Source organism: Trichomonas vaginalis, chromosome II (genome assembly GCF_026262505.1).
Source record: "Trichomonas vaginalis G3 chromosome II, whole genome shotgun sequence".
Lineage (NCBI taxonomy): Eukaryota > Parabasalia > Trichomonadida > Trichomonadidae > Trichomonas > Trichomonas vaginalis.
The window spans coordinates 10,662,543-10,678,420 of record NC_067204.1 but is presented as its reverse complement, the minus strand read 5'-3'; the positions used below and the strand labels follow the sequence as shown (position 1 = coordinate 10,678,420).

The window sequence follows — 15,878 nt, the reverse complement described above, 5'->3', positions numbered from 1 at the left end:
TCTTAGTCAATTCAGGAACATTCTAGGCTTATTCTTATAAGAACAATGCAAAAAGCACTGGTAGGGTGAAACATTAATAGTCTTGATCTAAAAAATAAATGATAAATAATTTTTTTTACATTCTATAACACTTTAAAATAAAAAATCACAATTAATAAGCAGTTGCATGACCAGATTCTTCCAAATGAGCGAAGAGTTTTGTCTTTGAAGGGAATATTGCCTTGCACTTTCTGCACATGAACATTCCAGGTGGACAATGACCTTTCTTTGCTCTTTGTACACCATCATTCTTTTGGTTTCCTTTTCCTTTTTGTTTTCCTTTATCTTGTTCTTGTTTCTTTGTTTCTTCATTCTTTTCCTCTTCTTCTTTCTTTGCAGTTTCTTCTTTCTTTGGCTCTTCTTTCTTGGGTTCTTCTTCTTCATCGAAATCGGAGTAATCAAACAAAGCGTTCTTTCTTGCTTCCATCATTGCTCTGAGTTTCTTTTCTTGCTTAGTAAGTTTTGGTTGGTCAGCGTATTTCGCTTTTTCAGCAGCTTTTTCTTGTTCAATCTTCTTTTGCTGCTGCTTCTGCATCTTGAGTTTCCTTCTTTCCTTCTTACTCAATGGTTGTGCTTGCAATCTCTTTGCTCTTAACTCTTCTTCGTCAAGATCTTCTTCTTCATCTTCATCATCATCGTTTTTGTTTTTGCCTTTCTTATTATTGTTGTTTTTGCCTTTCTTTGGTTTTTCGTCTTCATCGTCATCATCGTTTTTGTTCTTTCCTTTCTTGTTCTTCTTTCCTTTTTGTTCATATTCCTCTTCTTCTTCGTCATCTTCGGCTTCTAATTGTTGTGATTGGCCTCTTTGTGGTTTCTTCTTCTTGTTCGCTCTTGGAGAAACAAGGTTGTTCATGTCAACATTTGGATCTACAGCTAAAATTTCACTTTCGTCCAATCCGAGTAAAATGAAATTAAATGCTGTATGTTCGAAGATCGTAGGATCATTTAAGAAGTCTCTCTTGGCTGTAGCAACCATCTTCTTGTGTTTCTTGGTAGCGCAATGTGTCTTGAAGACGTTTGCGTTGTCAACAATTCGACCACAGTAATCACAGAACCATTCTGGGTCATCGTCCTTGTCTTTGTCGAATTCGTTGAGGTAGAGTAATGATTCTTCGGAAAATTCTGGTTTTTGGGCATGTTCTCTTGTAATTCTTTCGATTTCTTCGGCATCTCGGCGACGCTTTTCTTCGCGCTTGCGTTCGTCTTCTTCTTTCTTCTTTCTGAGTAATTCCTCTCTACGCTTGACTTCTGCTGTGATTCTGGGATCTCTCTTTTTGGCAAAAAGAGCCATTTCTCTGACTGCTGAGATGAATTCCTTCATTGCTTTCTGGCGAAGGCTCTTGTTCTCTTTGTCCATCTGACGGCGGTACCAGGAGTTTGGTGCATCCTTGAGTTGGTACATATCTTCGAATGCGAAGGATCTTGTTGTCTTGAAGCATGTCCAGAAGGCATAGAACTTCTCGACTTCTTCGTATGGTGTACTGGACCAGCCGAATTTTGGTGCTTCGAGCTTTTCTTCTTCGGCCAATTTTTCGAATGCTTTTCCAAAGACATTGAAGAAACCACGTGCATCGTCTTCGAATCCATGGAAGGCACCTGCCTTAAATAAGCCGTAAATGTCAACGTTTGTAGCTACCATCTCTCCTTGTTCATCATAGTTAAAGTTTCTATGATCATCGTACCATGCGCGTTCCTGATTATCGCTAAGAATTGAGTAAGCATGCTCAATAAGTTGGAAAACTCGAGTGGCCTCAACTTCATTGCCGTGATTTCTATCTGGATGCCATTTCATGGCTGCCTTACGATAAGCACGCTTTAATTCTTCTTCTGTTGCAGATTCTGTAACACCAAGAAGTTCGTAGTAGTCTGTTTTCTCGTTCCACTCAGTTGCCATTGAATTTGTAGGGAGAAAGAATTAGATATATTGGGGACAATCACAAATTTTGTGCCTCAAAACGACTAGAATAGATAAGTACTTATTTAGTAAAGGATAAATGTAATTTATATATTTCTCGTTGAAAAATGTTTAAAATTTCAAACTTCTTCAATAATTCGACGCTTTGGAATAGTAATCACCTTCTATTTTATGTTTCTTCTATTGAAATCCGCATTGATACCAATTGCTTCAGTGATACATGCATTTTCACAATCAAAAATGTTAATTTCTAATTTTAATTTCAATTCAGATCATTTTTCAAAGAAATTATATTTCAAAACTTATTTAAAATCAAGCATTATGATCAATTGTCAACAAAATATCCAGAATTACTACGCAGACGAAGAAGATGAAATCGCAGTTGGAATTATTTCAGGGAAAGAAGTACTTGAAACACGTGTTATTGGCCAAGCAGAAACATGGTTTCATCAATTTCCTCATGTTTCTGTGTTTAGTGATTACTTTGACCCAATTGCAATCAAAAGAATAACTCAGCTTGCCAAACATACGAATGTTTCATTCATTACTGTAGAAAATAAGTCAGATCATCTGATTGGCACTCCTTGGGCAAGCAGATGGTATCATGCACAACCAAGATTTTTATCATCAATGAAAAAGCTCTATGAAACAAATCCGAATGCCAAATGGTTCTTATTTGGCGATGATGATACATATTTAGTCGCTAAAAACATTAGAAGAAGATTAATAAAATATGATTATGACGAACCAACAGTTGTTTCATTTTTCTGGTGTCAATGGAGCTCTGTAGCACAATATATGAAGCCTCATCGCGATTGCAGACCGTTTGCTCAAGGAGGAAGTGGAGTTTTATATACTAGGAAGATGATGGATATGATTTATCCACATCTTGATATGTGCAATGATATTTTTAATGATGCAAACCATGCTGCTTCAATGAGAATTGCAAATTGCATTGAAAATTTTTTCGGAATTAATAATTGGACAAGTGGGGCCTTTATAAAGCCATGGAGATCAGGTTTTCACTATTCCAACCCGGATAAAGTCATAATAGAAGGAAATACATGGGATGCTCCCGGAAGTTTTCATCAAGTCAATCGAAATTTGATGAAAAAAATTCACAACTCCCATATTTGCACTGTTTCTGATGGATACTATGACTTCTCTTATTATATGTTCATGTCAGCACCTGTTGAAATCACTTACTGCACTAATTGGGAACTTCATTTCGGATATTGCATTGATATGTATGGTTCTCATTTGTTTAGAATCAATGCAATTACTCCAATTGTGTGTGTTGATGAAAAAAATATGAAATTTACTCAGGAGTTCGAAAATAATGTTGTAGTTTATATTGATAATAATCCTGACTTAGAAATCGGAGATATTTATGTTGATGATGTAGTTAGATCTATCAACAAAACAGAAATATATGTTTATGTAAATTGTCCAGAAAAAAACTTTGTTTAATAAACTATAATTTGGAATGTAAATAGGAAAAATTATTTAGGATTTTTTAATCGAACAAGTTATGGAAGACCCCGACAGCATTTTCGTTGATATTTGCATTCATTTTCTTTCTGTAGTTCTATAAAGTCTTTATTATTTACAAAAAAATTAAAGACAAATTTGTTTTTTTAAAATTTTGCTAAATCTTCGTAAATATATTTCTTGCTGCGAAATGAAGAGCTGTTCGTCCATGATATTCTTTTTTGTTTACAATATCTTTAGATTTATGATTAACAGTAATATAATCATCGATTTTAGATAATTTTTATTAGAAAACACCACATCATTCATAAAGAACAACATATACTCTTATTTTGAATAATTTCATTTTTGTTTTATCCGATGTACTATTGAATATTAATTTTATAAAACTAAAATTTTTATTATTATTTACAATTCGGTATCATAAACAAAATCTTCGCTGCTAATACTATAAGAAACAGCGTTTGAAAATTCATCTTCAGTGGAATGAGATTTGATGACTCCAATCTGCGGATCCAATGTCATAATCTGTACTTTCATCTGCAAGTAGTTAATGAAGTCTTCTCCTTTCTGGCCCAAACTCAATTTTCCACTATAAATCTTTCTCTTTAAATAAAAAAGTGACAAATCAAAAGCGTCAGATTCCCAAACAAATTTTTTCATGTCGTAGATAACAGCTGAAGGATTCAAGAAAGGCCTTCCCATTCTCATGCTAACAGCGTGTGGTGTGTTCCAGTATTCATTTGCCATTGCTGTTTTAGATGACGTGAATTTAGGAACAGCTAAAACACAGTTTTTCATGTCAATTTTTCTGAATTTCGAACAATCTTTATCCCAAAAAATATCGGGGTCTGACACCATGACCCTGTCTATTTGAGGACATGCGAAACCAGCAATTGCATGCTTACCGTATTGCCAGATAAATGATGGAAGAATATCGTATTTAAACGATGGATGTGTATAGAAAGGAATTATCTCAACTTTTTGATTACCAAAAACAGTTTTGTCAAATGGCATATAACAAAAAACGTGCAAAAATACGTTACTTTGATTAACAATACTTTTCATTGTTTCCATGGACATGAAGTACGTTTCAGGTGTTAAACATGTAACAACATGTGAAAGTCTATCGTCTTTTTTATCACTTTTTGGTTCACCTTTATTTCCCTTTACAAATTTTTGGAGAGGAACCCAAGAATCAACTGCAAAATCTTTATAGACACCAACAGGCGCAGAGACAGGTATCCAGCCATCATCTTGTATTGGCTTCATTACTTTGTTCGCGACAACATAATCTTTGTATCTGGCAAAACCGTCATTGACGATAGACTTTATCGTAAAAATTTTTTCTTTTTGAGTTTCTTCAACTCCCCACGATGTTCTTGGATATATAAGTGAAGTGAAGTCACCTTCATATGTCACTTTTCCTGTATCGTCAGGCAAATAAAAATTCTTAATTTTTACATCGAATTCGATATCTTCGATGTTTTCATCATCAAAAAGTGACATAATTCTGACACCGGCCAATTTAGACTGAGCAATTGAAAGAGCAGCGTCCAAAACAACAGGAAATTCATCATCGAAAATTCCCATGTTTATACAAATCTGTAGAGGGTTTTGCGGATCATGTTCTACAATGGAATACCCTGCTGAACAATCATATCTCGAAATTCCCATTCTGTGGTCATTTCCTCTGAAAAACGTGACAGCAATTCTTTGTTTTAGATCCATTTCTGGAATTACTTGGAAATACTCAATTTGATAAACACGCAAAACATATTCTATTTCATCAGCAGATAATCTTCTATCAAATACAAATGGTCCAATAATTGTGGCTTCTTTGTTTTTGGACCTGACAATGTGTGATAAAATTTCTGACGGTTTTTTAATGACAGAAATTGTTGTTGAAGGGAAATTGACTTCTTCATTATATCCTATGAAACAAACAAATGTATTATAAACAAAATCTTTGTTAATTGCAGCTTTCGAAATTTCATCACAAGCATTTGAGATTTCTTCGCTTGAAAGATCGACCAAAGATACTAAATCTGAATTGTCTAGCTTCATTGGTGGTTCTTTCTTCGAAATCTCGATACCTTTTTCGATATAATATTCTTTCCAATCAGTTTTTACGTCAATCATGCCGAATCTTGCTATTTGTACCAGTCTTTCTAGTTCTAACTCTACTTCATCACTTACTGAAAGGAATTTCGGAGAATCTTTTACAAATCTTCCGTTAATTTGGATTTCTGAGCTTCCAAGACCGATTTCTTCCTTGTAATCTTGCATCTTCCTTATTTCTTCCATGTTGTATGCTGTATCTTGCGTGGAATTCAATTCTTCCCACTTAATTGAGGGAAATGCTTCTTTAAAAGCTTTTCTGTAGTTGCCATCCTTTAAACCAGTGTACAAATACAATATAGAACCTCTCATTGACAATGTATTACGAATATGATAGAATCCAAGCATGATTTGTTCTTCTTTTGGATTATTTCGTTGTGCAATTGGATAAAGATTCAAAGTCATCTGCATATCTTTCTTTTCCATCTCAAACGCGTAGTTTATGAGCGCTAGAGCTTCAGGAGATGAAATATCAAAAAATATATTTACACGAATTTTGTCTGTAGGTGTTGCTAACAAACCAACATGAGAAGATAAGTCTAATGATTGCGGTATTGGCTTCTCATGGTACTTTTCTGAAGGATTTAACAAAATACAGCCTAAACTTATGTCTGGCTGCCTTGTATAGTGGTTTGTTGTGTAGAAATTCAATCCGTGAGATATGTTTTTGAATACTCCGGATGGTAAATGTAAGTTTTTGACAGTTGTTTCATAAAATTTTGTCTCATCAATAATAGCACGAGAAATACTGTAGTAATCATGCTTGACTTGTTGACCATTAACAAGAACAAAAGGATTTGATTGAGGAAGAGCTCTTTCGTACTGATTTTTCACGTAATTATCGACAGACATTTCACTTAAGACTGGAAGATATACGGATAACTTATTTAGCATATCTTTTATGAATAATATCCTTTCCATTGAGTCTTTAAAACGTGAAAATGAAGATAAAATTTTCATTTTTATGTTATTTCTATCGTAATCTGGTGCGTCTTGAGTTGCAAATATACCCCATCCTTTACTTTGATGAGAATTTGTTGTAATATTGTATTTAGTACTTGATTTTGGTTTATAAAATTTTGAATGAAGAGAAAAATTAAGGAGATTTATCCATGGATGTGGTAAAATTTGCTGTGAATAGTTAATAACATCAGAAATAGTTGTGATTTTGTGATTGTCGAATAATTGTTTCATTTCATATGAATAATAAGGACAATTTTCATCGACAAAAGTAAATGTTTCTGCTTCAATCGTCGAATCGAAACCTTCTGCTATCATGTTTACTGTTTTTGATGATAAAGCAAGTTTCGAAATCAAAAAGAAAAGCATTTCAAAAATACTGGATAAAAAAAAGTGAAAACTGCAAAATATCATTAAACATAATTTTACCATGTCATTCGCGTTTTTATTAGGAATAAATGCAATTTCATACATTAATATTGAAGAATAATTCATTTCGAAAGGATCAAATTTATCTATTCATTGATTAGGGATTTTTATTGCATACTATTAATAATACGATCATAGATATAGTGACTGATATGCTTCTGCTTATAAAACTGATTTTTCCCATTATTCTACTATATAAAACAGTCGATTTTTAGTGTCTGTAATTTTTCGAAATTTTCTGATATTTTAAGGGTACACTTACGCCTATCTGACTTTTATTCAAAATTATAGCAATTTGCTTGATGCATCATTGAAAATTAACATCATACACCAATATTAAGGATTCTTAATGATTGTTTATTATTAAAATTTGCAAAATTTATTCCAATGTAACAAGTCAAGTTGTTTCAACCAAAGATTCTTGGTAGATTTAAAAAAATAAAGATAAGACAATTGTATATATTAAAGTAAGAAATTTATAAACAAAATATTCTATAAATAAAAATTAAAAATTAAATTTCGTTGACATTAATTGTTATCTCATTCTTTTGACCTTTGAAAGCAGCATCAACAGCATGATTAATTGCAGTTGGACTGACTTTCACGAAGGCCTTCTTCAGTCTACTTTTAACAGGTTGTGGGTTAGGGATATTCACTACAACACTTGATTCCTCGAATGTTTTTGTCAAAGCTTTATTTGCCTGATTTATCTGAGCAATTGGTCTTGGACATCCATAAGCAGATTTAGGTCTTTCCTGGGCCAATACCTGTGCAACCATCTTCTTTTTATCCATAGGTTTAACAGACCATGTATTTGTTTCTTCATCGTATTCAGCGTTGTCTTTTATTCTCTTTACATCTCCTTCAGGAATGAAATTATCAACAATTTGAGAATAAAAATCTGATTTCTTTCCAAGCATCAAAAGATGCTCAGACATTTGTTCTCTATCAGCGTTGATTGTCTTAGGAACTTCTTGCATCATGATCTTTAAGTTCTTATATATCTCAACGCATTGATTATATTCGGCTTGGACATTTTCCATGTTTTGTTCCATTGAATGTAATTCTGCATTAACTTTATCTTGTTTGGCCTGACTTTCTGCAAGTTCACTCATCATCTTTTTGGCCTTTTCTTCACGTGCTGCGAGTTTTGCTTTGGCTTCTCTGATTTGTTGTTCGTTTTGCGCTGTTTTCGCAATTAATTGAGAAGTATTCGAGTTTTCCAAAGCGTGTTTTAACTCATCTAGCTTCTTTTGGTATCCTTCTCTCTTTTCTTTCTCGTTTTCTATCTGTTTCTTCCTTTGTTCCATCTTTTTCATCAACTCATCTCTTTCTTTTTGGGCCATGTTGCTTTGTTTCGCTACTGCCTCGCGTTCTTCTTCAAGTTTCTTCTCCATGGCGGCAATGACATCATCTGTGGCACCCATTTGTGCATCCAGTTGGTTCTTTTGGTTAATTTGAGATTCTAATGCTTCTAATTCGTTCTTTAATTGAAGAAGTAAAGCATCTTTTGGATCCATGTTAACTGTTGGTTTGTTCTCGATCTTCTTGGCACGTTCTGCATAACGTAATGTTGACATTGTTTCGGAGAAATTATAATCTGCGGGACCAAGGGCCGCAATCATCATCGTACGAGCATTTCCACCAAGGGAATCTCTAAGAAGCATAGTAAGCTTGGAATCTCTGTATGGAATGTGAGTATTTCCTTTTGATGTTAAAGCAGCGATACAATTACCAAGAATCATAAGCTCGTAGTTGATATTGACACCTTCTGTGAATCCTACACCTTCTGCACCGGTTTTGGCTACACGTTCTGACCCTGCAAGATCGACAAGATTTAATCTGGCAGAACGAACATGATCTTGGCCATCAATCTGCTTAAGAGTTTCTACAGTTACTGTAAAGATGGAGTGGGAGCGAGAACTCTCGGAGTTCATTTGGGTTTTACGAACAACTCTGTTTTTCTTACCGTAGTTTAACAAAGCATGTATTTCTTCGACATCTTTAACTTTGTGAACAGCTACACCTTTGATTTGAACACCATGAGTAGGATCTTCACGTATTTTTAATTTTTCGTTGGATTTTTCTGATAAAAGATCACGCAATTCATTGTTGTAAATCTCGACATATGTAACTGTAACTAAAAATTCTGTGTCAGCTGAATTAGCTTGAATATATTCGAAGATATGATCAAATGCACGAGGCATGATACCTCTCAATTCACCAGTCGGCTTGCCATCCATAGAGAATGTCTTTCCAGTACCTGTTTGGCCATAAGCAAAAATAGTTCCATTGTATCCTTCAAGAACACCATTTACAATTGGCATTGCTGTTGCATTATAAACTTCTTCTTGCGAAACATCCTCTGGAAAGCAAAAATCAAATGAAAATTGAATATATTGACCTTGAGGATTCTTGATTCTGACTGTTGAATTTTTTTGATCGATTTCTACAACCTTAGAAAAGCCAGAGTCTATTTCTTTTTGAGACATTGGCCGAAGACGCACTGAAACTTTAACTGCCTCTCGATCTTTAGCATTGTTAGGAGGCATTGTTCAATGTTTTTGTAAAATTGAATTCAAAAAAAAAAGTAGAGACCATCTATGTGCACAACATTAATTTATTCGTTTTCATCGAGCATTGAAAAAATTAATATTGATATAAAAATACGTTACAAAGCTTACCCGATAAACTTTATAATGATTGCCTTTGAAATAAAATCCCTTATCTTACATATAGATGGCGCTTTTTTAAGCAAAGCTTTGATTACCATTCATAAAAATGTTAATCCGCTTCAAAATTTCGATGTATTCTTTCCTTTATGAATGATAATCCAATGAATTATGCATCCAGAGCCTAAGAGTAGTAATGTTTCCTTTTCCTTTAAATGTATTCTCTCAAACTTTTCGTTATATTTTTCATTGTCTCCTATAGATTTATTATATGACATTTATGATACAAAACTTTATTTGAATGTGGCGATTTATGTTCTAATGAAATGCATTGGCATTTGCGTGTCTCAAAAACATTTCCAAAATAAGGCGAAATTCAATATATTAATAAATGATCAAGTTGACAAGTTCAGAGAATATGTTACGTAGTATTCTTTAGAGAGTATTTCGATCAGAATACCTTACTTTATAACAATGGATCCTATTGAAGCATGTTGTTTTATTGGATATGTGAACGTTTTCTTTTTCCCAATTTCAAATTATAGGGTGTCAGGAAACATAGTGCACGTCTTAAGACCTGATAATTATATAAACAATCTTATTTGAGATTCAAAAACTTTATACACAATAACATTCTATATTTTTAATATGGAACCATAGATCCTATAATTAGCTGAGCTAGTTAAAAATTTCTCTTAAAAATCGATGCAGATGTCAATACAAGTGATGAAAATGGAACAACAGTTCCAATTGTGCTGTAAATAACAGTATAGAAGTAGCAGAACTCCTTATATAACATGGTGCAGATATCAACGCAAAAGATAAAGAAGGGAAAACACCGCTTTATTTGGCAGCAGAAAAAAACAAAAATTTGATTGTCCAGTTTTTTATGTCACATGATGCAGATATCAATGCATAAGATTAAAATGGAAAGATTGCTGTCAATCTTGCAGCTGAAAAAATCATAAGAAAATTTGAGATTTATTGGATTTATCAGACAATTCTCAATTTTTCCCCCTTATTTCCAATTCAAATAAATCTTATTCTAAATAATATGAAATGTTATATTTATTAAGGGTGCACCCGCATGTACGTTTATTTGAGAGGAGGAGGATTACCCTCTCAATTTTGAAAGCTTCGTTAGCGCAATATCTCGATGAATATTGGATTAAAATTGAATTTGCCCATACCAATATATCTGATACAATATCCTTAAGTTTTACTAAAAAGAATTTTTTAAAATCCCTGCAGATTCGGGGATTTTTAAATTTTTTGATTTTTTTCGAAAATTTTTCAAAAAAAAAATATTTTCAGAAGAGCCTTAACGGCTAAGTTTTATGTTTAATGTTGAGTATCAAAAAGAATGGGCATCTGATATAGCCATCATATATCCCAGAAGCAAATAAAAATTCTGACTTTTTAAGCATAAAAAATGAAATTTTATTTTTTGCAAAAAACAGGCCACCTGGATGTACGTTTATTTGAGAGGAGGAGGATTAAATTTTTGAAAGCACTAAAATTTGTAAATATTCTAGTTATATAATAATATGTATTATTTTAAAAAATAAAAATTAAAGCACGTTAAAATCTTTTTTGATGAATTTTTACAAAAGCTACTCAGGATAAAAAAAAAAAAAAAAAAAAAAAAAAAGGTAGTGGGGCTTCCAGGCACTTCGTGCCCTCTAGCCCCCCGTCACTTTTCTGTCACTTTTCAGGAAAAAACATTTTTATTATATATATAAAATGAATTTTACAAAACCACCGTTACCCTTCTTTGGAAATAAGAGTAGATGTAAAGATATTCTATTGAGAGAACTTAAGAAACTACCGAATGGTCTAACATTTGTAGACTTGTTCGGTGGAAGTTTCTATATATCTCATTTGTGCCATACAATATTTCCTGACTCAAAGATTATATGCAATGACTTCGACAACTATATGAACCGTCTCAAACATATACCAGACACAAACAAAATATTGAAAGAGTTAAAAGAAAAGATACCTATAGGTAAGATGGAACGTATACCATTAGATAAGAAAAATACTGTCAGAGAGGTTTTGAAAAAGGCAGAGTATATTGACTGGGATAGTATATCTGCTAGACTATTATATAGTGGTGCTATAAGAGTTCATGACATTGAAACACTTATGTCAAAAGTTTTATATCTTAACTATACAAATGTTTTCAAAGAGAACATAGAAAAATATATTGAGGGTATAGAGTTTGTGAGATGTCATTGGACAGAGTTGTATGAAAAATATAAAGACAAGGAAAATGTTTTCTTTATAGTAGACCCGCCGTTCTATAACACATACGATTTTCAATACCAAGTAGACTGGACTTTGAGAGACTCTTTAGAAACTTTAGACGTTTTACATAACCATCCATGCTTTTACTTTACATCCGATAAAAGTGGTTTGGAAAGTGTCATGAGATGGTTAGAGGACATACATGACTATGAGTTTAGATACGATAAGATAGAATATGAGAGAGGTCCTATAAACTGGAGAAAGTGTCATAACAAAGAAATTTTACTAGTAAGTAAATGTGGTTTGAAATAGGACTACTTGTTTTAGGTTTTTTCCATTGTGTCATTTACTTATTTGACGTGGCAGAAAGATATAGAGAATATGAAGATGAACCAATGCCTGCAAATGTTCAGCATATGTACTCGTAAGAGATATTTTTATCTAATATTAAATGGACTCACAGAACTTAGCGAATGCACAGCAACCTGGACAACCAAACCCAGAGAATATTCCAAATGAAGTTAGAATACAAACTGCAATGGCAAACTATGGTCAAGTGCCAACAGATGTACAAATGCAAACTGCCATGTCAAATGACGCTGCGTTAGGTTTGCCACCATGGTATGCAAATATGAGATGGAAAGAGTTTTATACAAACCCCGAAGTGGGATATAAACAACTCTATGCAGATGACGCGAACACAGGAGTTGACCCAGAGTATGTTTTCTACCAGAGGAGAAATAGAATGTATGAGCTCCAGTTAAAGAATGCTATGGAACTCAACAGGAAACGTAAGAGACTAGGTGGACATTAGATTTTTACATATAGTAAAATGGGTTTCTTTGGAAGAATAGGAAACTTCTTTCGAAATGTTGGAAGAGGTATATGGAATGGAATAAAATCTGTCGGAAGAGGAATTTGGAACGGAGTCAAAAATATTGGTAAAAGAGTAGGTCAGTTCGTTGGTATTATACCTAAAGACCCTGAACCAGAAGAGCAAGCTCCTGTTATACAACAGCCTGAACCTACACCACAGTCTAGTTGGCAACCAAATCCAACACCTCAACCGTATTAAAAAATTATATTTTTACCGTTCGATAGTAGTTGTATATGAAACTAAGTTCTAAGTAAAACGCATGGTATAATGGAATTATTCTCTTTCTTCCATCTGTAGTAAACCATACTTGAAAGTCTGAAATACTTCCACTTGGTGGTTCGTATAGCTTTGTAGGTTTTTCGTAAAAGTCATTCATCAGACATAAGAAAGAGTTTTGCGCACCAGAAAATGAAGCATGAACTATAATAGCATCTGAGTCGAAAACATTTTCATATGTTCCATTAGGGTTTTCGACTTCATAAAAGTTCGGGTGTACTGGATATTCTGCAGGCTGATTTAACATCCTCAAAAATCTATACCATGCCAAGTTGTTATATTTTGTAGAAATATAAACGTCTTCTCCAAGGTCTTCTATTCTATTGATTTTAACAGTTGCATTTTTCCTGTCATAAACAATATCGAGATGGTACTCTCCCTCGTCAATGTTATACTGGTTTGCATATTCGATATAGATATCGTTTATTTTTTCTTGAAAAGCTTGAAGAGTTGTTTCTAAGTTTACAAGCAAATTCACTTGTAAAAGTTTTCCCTGTTCAAATTTCTCATACGTACGTTTTTCTTTGTTATAGTATCGAACTTCAAAAGCGACCGTAAATGGGAAACCATGTATGGCTTCTGAAATGAACTTCATTCTACGAAAGCCAATAGCTTTTGTGACGGATGGGTCTCTTAGCCATCTCAATGGGTAGTCAAAACGATAGCCTTCATGCTTTACGGTCTCTGTCTCAAACTTTTGACCGACATTCGTAAAAAGTTCATCTAATGGTTTAGTTGTAGCAACTCTTGAATTTTCTTTTTCTATTGGAAGCATATTTTATCTAGAATAAAAATGTCAAATGAAACAGCGTCTATGAGAGAAATACAACACAACCGACAACTCATTATGCAAGCTCTAAATAAGAACACAACAAACTTTTCAAACTATTCTAAGATATCTGAGTCATTGAAAGAAGGAAACTTAAAACTGACGATAAACCCAATGACAGATGAGTTTCTGTTTCAAGACAGTAAGAACCATACTGTTTGTATAAATCCAACAAAAAGAACTTTAAACGAGAAACCTATAGATGAACTTCTTTTGAAGGCAGATATTGACAACAAAGCTGACAAAGAGTATGTAGATGCAACAAGAGACTATATTCTCGCATGGACAGATAGAACATACCCACAAAAACACCATACACATAACATCTATGACGTAGATGAACTACCAGCAATGTTAGATGACAAAGCGGATAAAACATATGTTGACAATAAAATGTCAAGTGAAGTGACAAGAGCTGACAAAGAATATTCTAAAAAGACTCATACACACGATTTCTTCGCAACTGTTGGTATAGAAAATATTGCAGGAACGGTTGAAGAACCTGATGGAACTGGTGGGGATGTACTACTTTGGAAACCTCCTAACTTTCCACAAGGTTTAACATCGGATGAAGACATAACGACGATGAAATACACTAGATGTAGAAATGTCTATGTCATGGAGGATGAAAACAAAGTTAAATTCACTGCTCAAGATTTATATGACAACAAAGCTGACAAAACATATGTTAACGTTGAGTTAGATAAAAAAGCTGACAAAACATATGTTAACGATGAGTTAGTTAAAAAAGCTGACAAAACAGAGCTTCAAACGTTAAAGACAGAAATACTTCAAACAGTATATCCTATAGGTTCTATTTACACGTCAATGAACTCTACCAGACCAGAAGTAGTACTTGGTTTTGGAACTTGGACTCAAATAGTCGACAGGTTTTTGTATTGTGCAAACTCTTCAAAGGAAACAGGTGGAAGTAAAACGATTTCAGGTGAAAACTTACCTGCACACAGTCACTACATAGATTTAAGTACAGCTGAAGCAGGTTGGCATAAACATAGATTTTGGGATTGGTCAGCAATGAAAAAAGGTAAAGGATACGATGTTAAAGACGACGTTCAGTTTGCTATAAATTGTTACTGGGATGACACTCAGGGAGAAGGAAACCATACACATTTCGTTTCAGGATATACACAAACAACGGGACAGAGTAAAGACTACATGCCACCTTACATGACAGTTTACGCATGGTATAGAATTGCTTAGTCGTCATTTTCAACTTCTTTAGCATATTCGTCAGGAGTTGTCTTATATTTGTTAGGAACTGTCTTTGAAAGTATACCACCTTGAACTTTGACAAGTTTGAAACGAGGTCTGACAATAGTAGTTTTATCTTCTGCTTGCAGTCTGTACATTTTGCCATGTTTGCCTAAAACTTCATAATATTCTCTTGTATACTTTCTTCTATTTTTACGAACACGAACGTGAGTACCTGTCGAGTTCCCATTGTTGTCATAGTCAATAGTATTTTCATATGGGTCGCGTTTAGGTATTTCTATTTTTACTTTGTCACCTTTCTAAGTTTGAAGCCTGGCATTCTTTCTTGTTTGTCTCTTTTGACTAAACTATTAAATATATAGTCTTTCTCTAAGTCGGGTTGTTTTTCATTTCTTGGGGAGTGGTTTCCCAAACCTTTTTGTTTACGGCTATTGTAAATATTTAAAACTTGTCTCATCTTTGCCATGGAGAAATGTCTATACTTGTCGTCATATGACATTTCATCTACCTCGCCGCCTTGTGGTTGGTTTAAGTCTCTTAAGATTTTTATACAACTGTCAATGACACCAAGAGCAGAATGGTTTTGGTCGACAATGAAATATTGGTTTACATTTTTTGAACGCAGATAGTTTTTTACATCGTCTGATTTGAAAGAACTTTCACAGTCAGATGTCAGTTTTGTTGGATGGTATTTGTCAACAAATATTGTCAAAGCTGCTAAGATATCTAAAATATTTTTGGACTGTAATGGTATGGCTTCACAGTATCTTGTGTTTTGACCGACAA

General features: G+C 33.7%; 8 protein-coding genes and 1 pseudogene across 9 annotated transcripts, besides 1 other annotated feature; 5 read left to right on the top strand and 4 right to left on the bottom strand.

Moving 5' to 3' along the window:
* Positions 1 to 109: 109 nt before the first annotated feature.
* Positions 110 to 1,933, bottom strand: TVAGG3_0521920 (zinc ion binding; the record flags this gene model as incomplete). Its single annotated transcript, XM_001319869.1, has 1 exon — positions 152 to 1,933. One exon carries the CDS (start codon positions 1,931 to 1,933, stop codon positions 152 to 154), a length of 1,782 nt encoding a protein of 593 aa, XP_001319904.1.
* Positions 1,934 to 2,070: 137 nt separating this feature from the next.
* TVAGG3_0521910 (glucuronosyl-N-acetylgalactosaminyl-proteoglycan 4-beta-N-acetylgalactosaminyltransferase protein) lies at positions 2,071 to 3,448 on the top strand (the record flags this gene model as incomplete). Its single annotated transcript, XM_001319870.1, has 1 exon — positions 2,276 to 3,424. One exon carries the CDS (start codon positions 2,276 to 2,278, stop codon positions 3,422 to 3,424), a length of 1,149 nt encoding a protein of 382 aa, XP_001319905.1.
* A 385-nt stretch (positions 3,449 to 3,833) lies between these two features.
* Positions 3,834 to 6,901, bottom strand: TVAGG3_0521900 (UDP-glucose:glycoprotein glucosyltransferase family; the record flags this gene model as incomplete). The annotated part of the gene is made up of 1 exon (XM_001319871.1): positions 3,854 to 6,895. One exon carries the CDS (start codon positions 6,893 to 6,895, stop codon positions 3,854 to 3,856), a length of 3,042 nt encoding a protein of 1,013 aa, XP_001319906.1.
* A 431-nt stretch (positions 6,902 to 7,332) lies between these two features.
* Positions 7,333 to 9,542, bottom strand: TVAGG3_0521890 (kinesin-related family; the record flags this gene model as incomplete). Its single annotated transcript, XM_001319872.1, has 1 exon — positions 7,468 to 9,507. The coding sequence occupies one exon, from the start codon at positions 9,505 to 9,507 to the stop codon at positions 7,468 to 7,470; it is 2,040 nt and encodes a 679-aa protein (XP_001319907.1).
* Positions 9,543 to 11,251: 1,709 nt separating this feature from the next.
* Positions 11,252 to 15,878: part of a mobile genetic element that runs on past the window's edge.
* TVAGG3_0521880 lies at positions 12,351 to 12,691 on the top strand (annotated as a pseudogene). The gene has a single exon. A coding segment is annotated over exon 1 (341 nt).
* TVAGG3_0521870 (serine threonine-protein phosphatase family) lies at positions 12,710 to 12,952 on the top strand (the record flags this gene model as incomplete). Its single annotated transcript, XM_051237270.1, has 1 exon — positions 12,710 to 12,952. The coding sequence occupies one exon, from the start codon at positions 12,710 to 12,712 to the stop codon at positions 12,950 to 12,952; it is 243 nt and encodes an 80-aa protein (XP_051095094.1).
* On the bottom strand, positions 12,957 to 13,625 carry TVAGG3_0521860 (uncharacterized protein; the record flags this gene model as incomplete). The annotated part of the gene is made up of 1 exon (XM_051237269.1): positions 12,957 to 13,625. The coding sequence occupies one exon, from the start codon at positions 13,623 to 13,625 to the stop codon at positions 12,957 to 12,959; it is 669 nt and encodes a 222-aa protein (XP_051095093.1).
* Positions 13,824 to 14,636, top strand: TVAGG3_0521850 (phage tail repeat-like family; the record flags this gene model as incomplete). Its single annotated transcript, XM_051237268.1, has 1 exon — positions 13,824 to 14,636. A coding segment is annotated over one exon (813 nt), but the record flags the coding sequence as incomplete, so codon positions are not given.
* TVAGG3_0521840 (phage tail repeat-like family) lies at positions 14,688 to 15,080 on the top strand (the record flags this gene model as incomplete). Its single annotated transcript, XM_051237267.1, has 1 exon — positions 14,688 to 15,080. One exon carries the CDS (start codon positions 14,688 to 14,690, stop codon positions 15,078 to 15,080), a length of 393 nt encoding a protein of 130 aa, XP_051095091.1.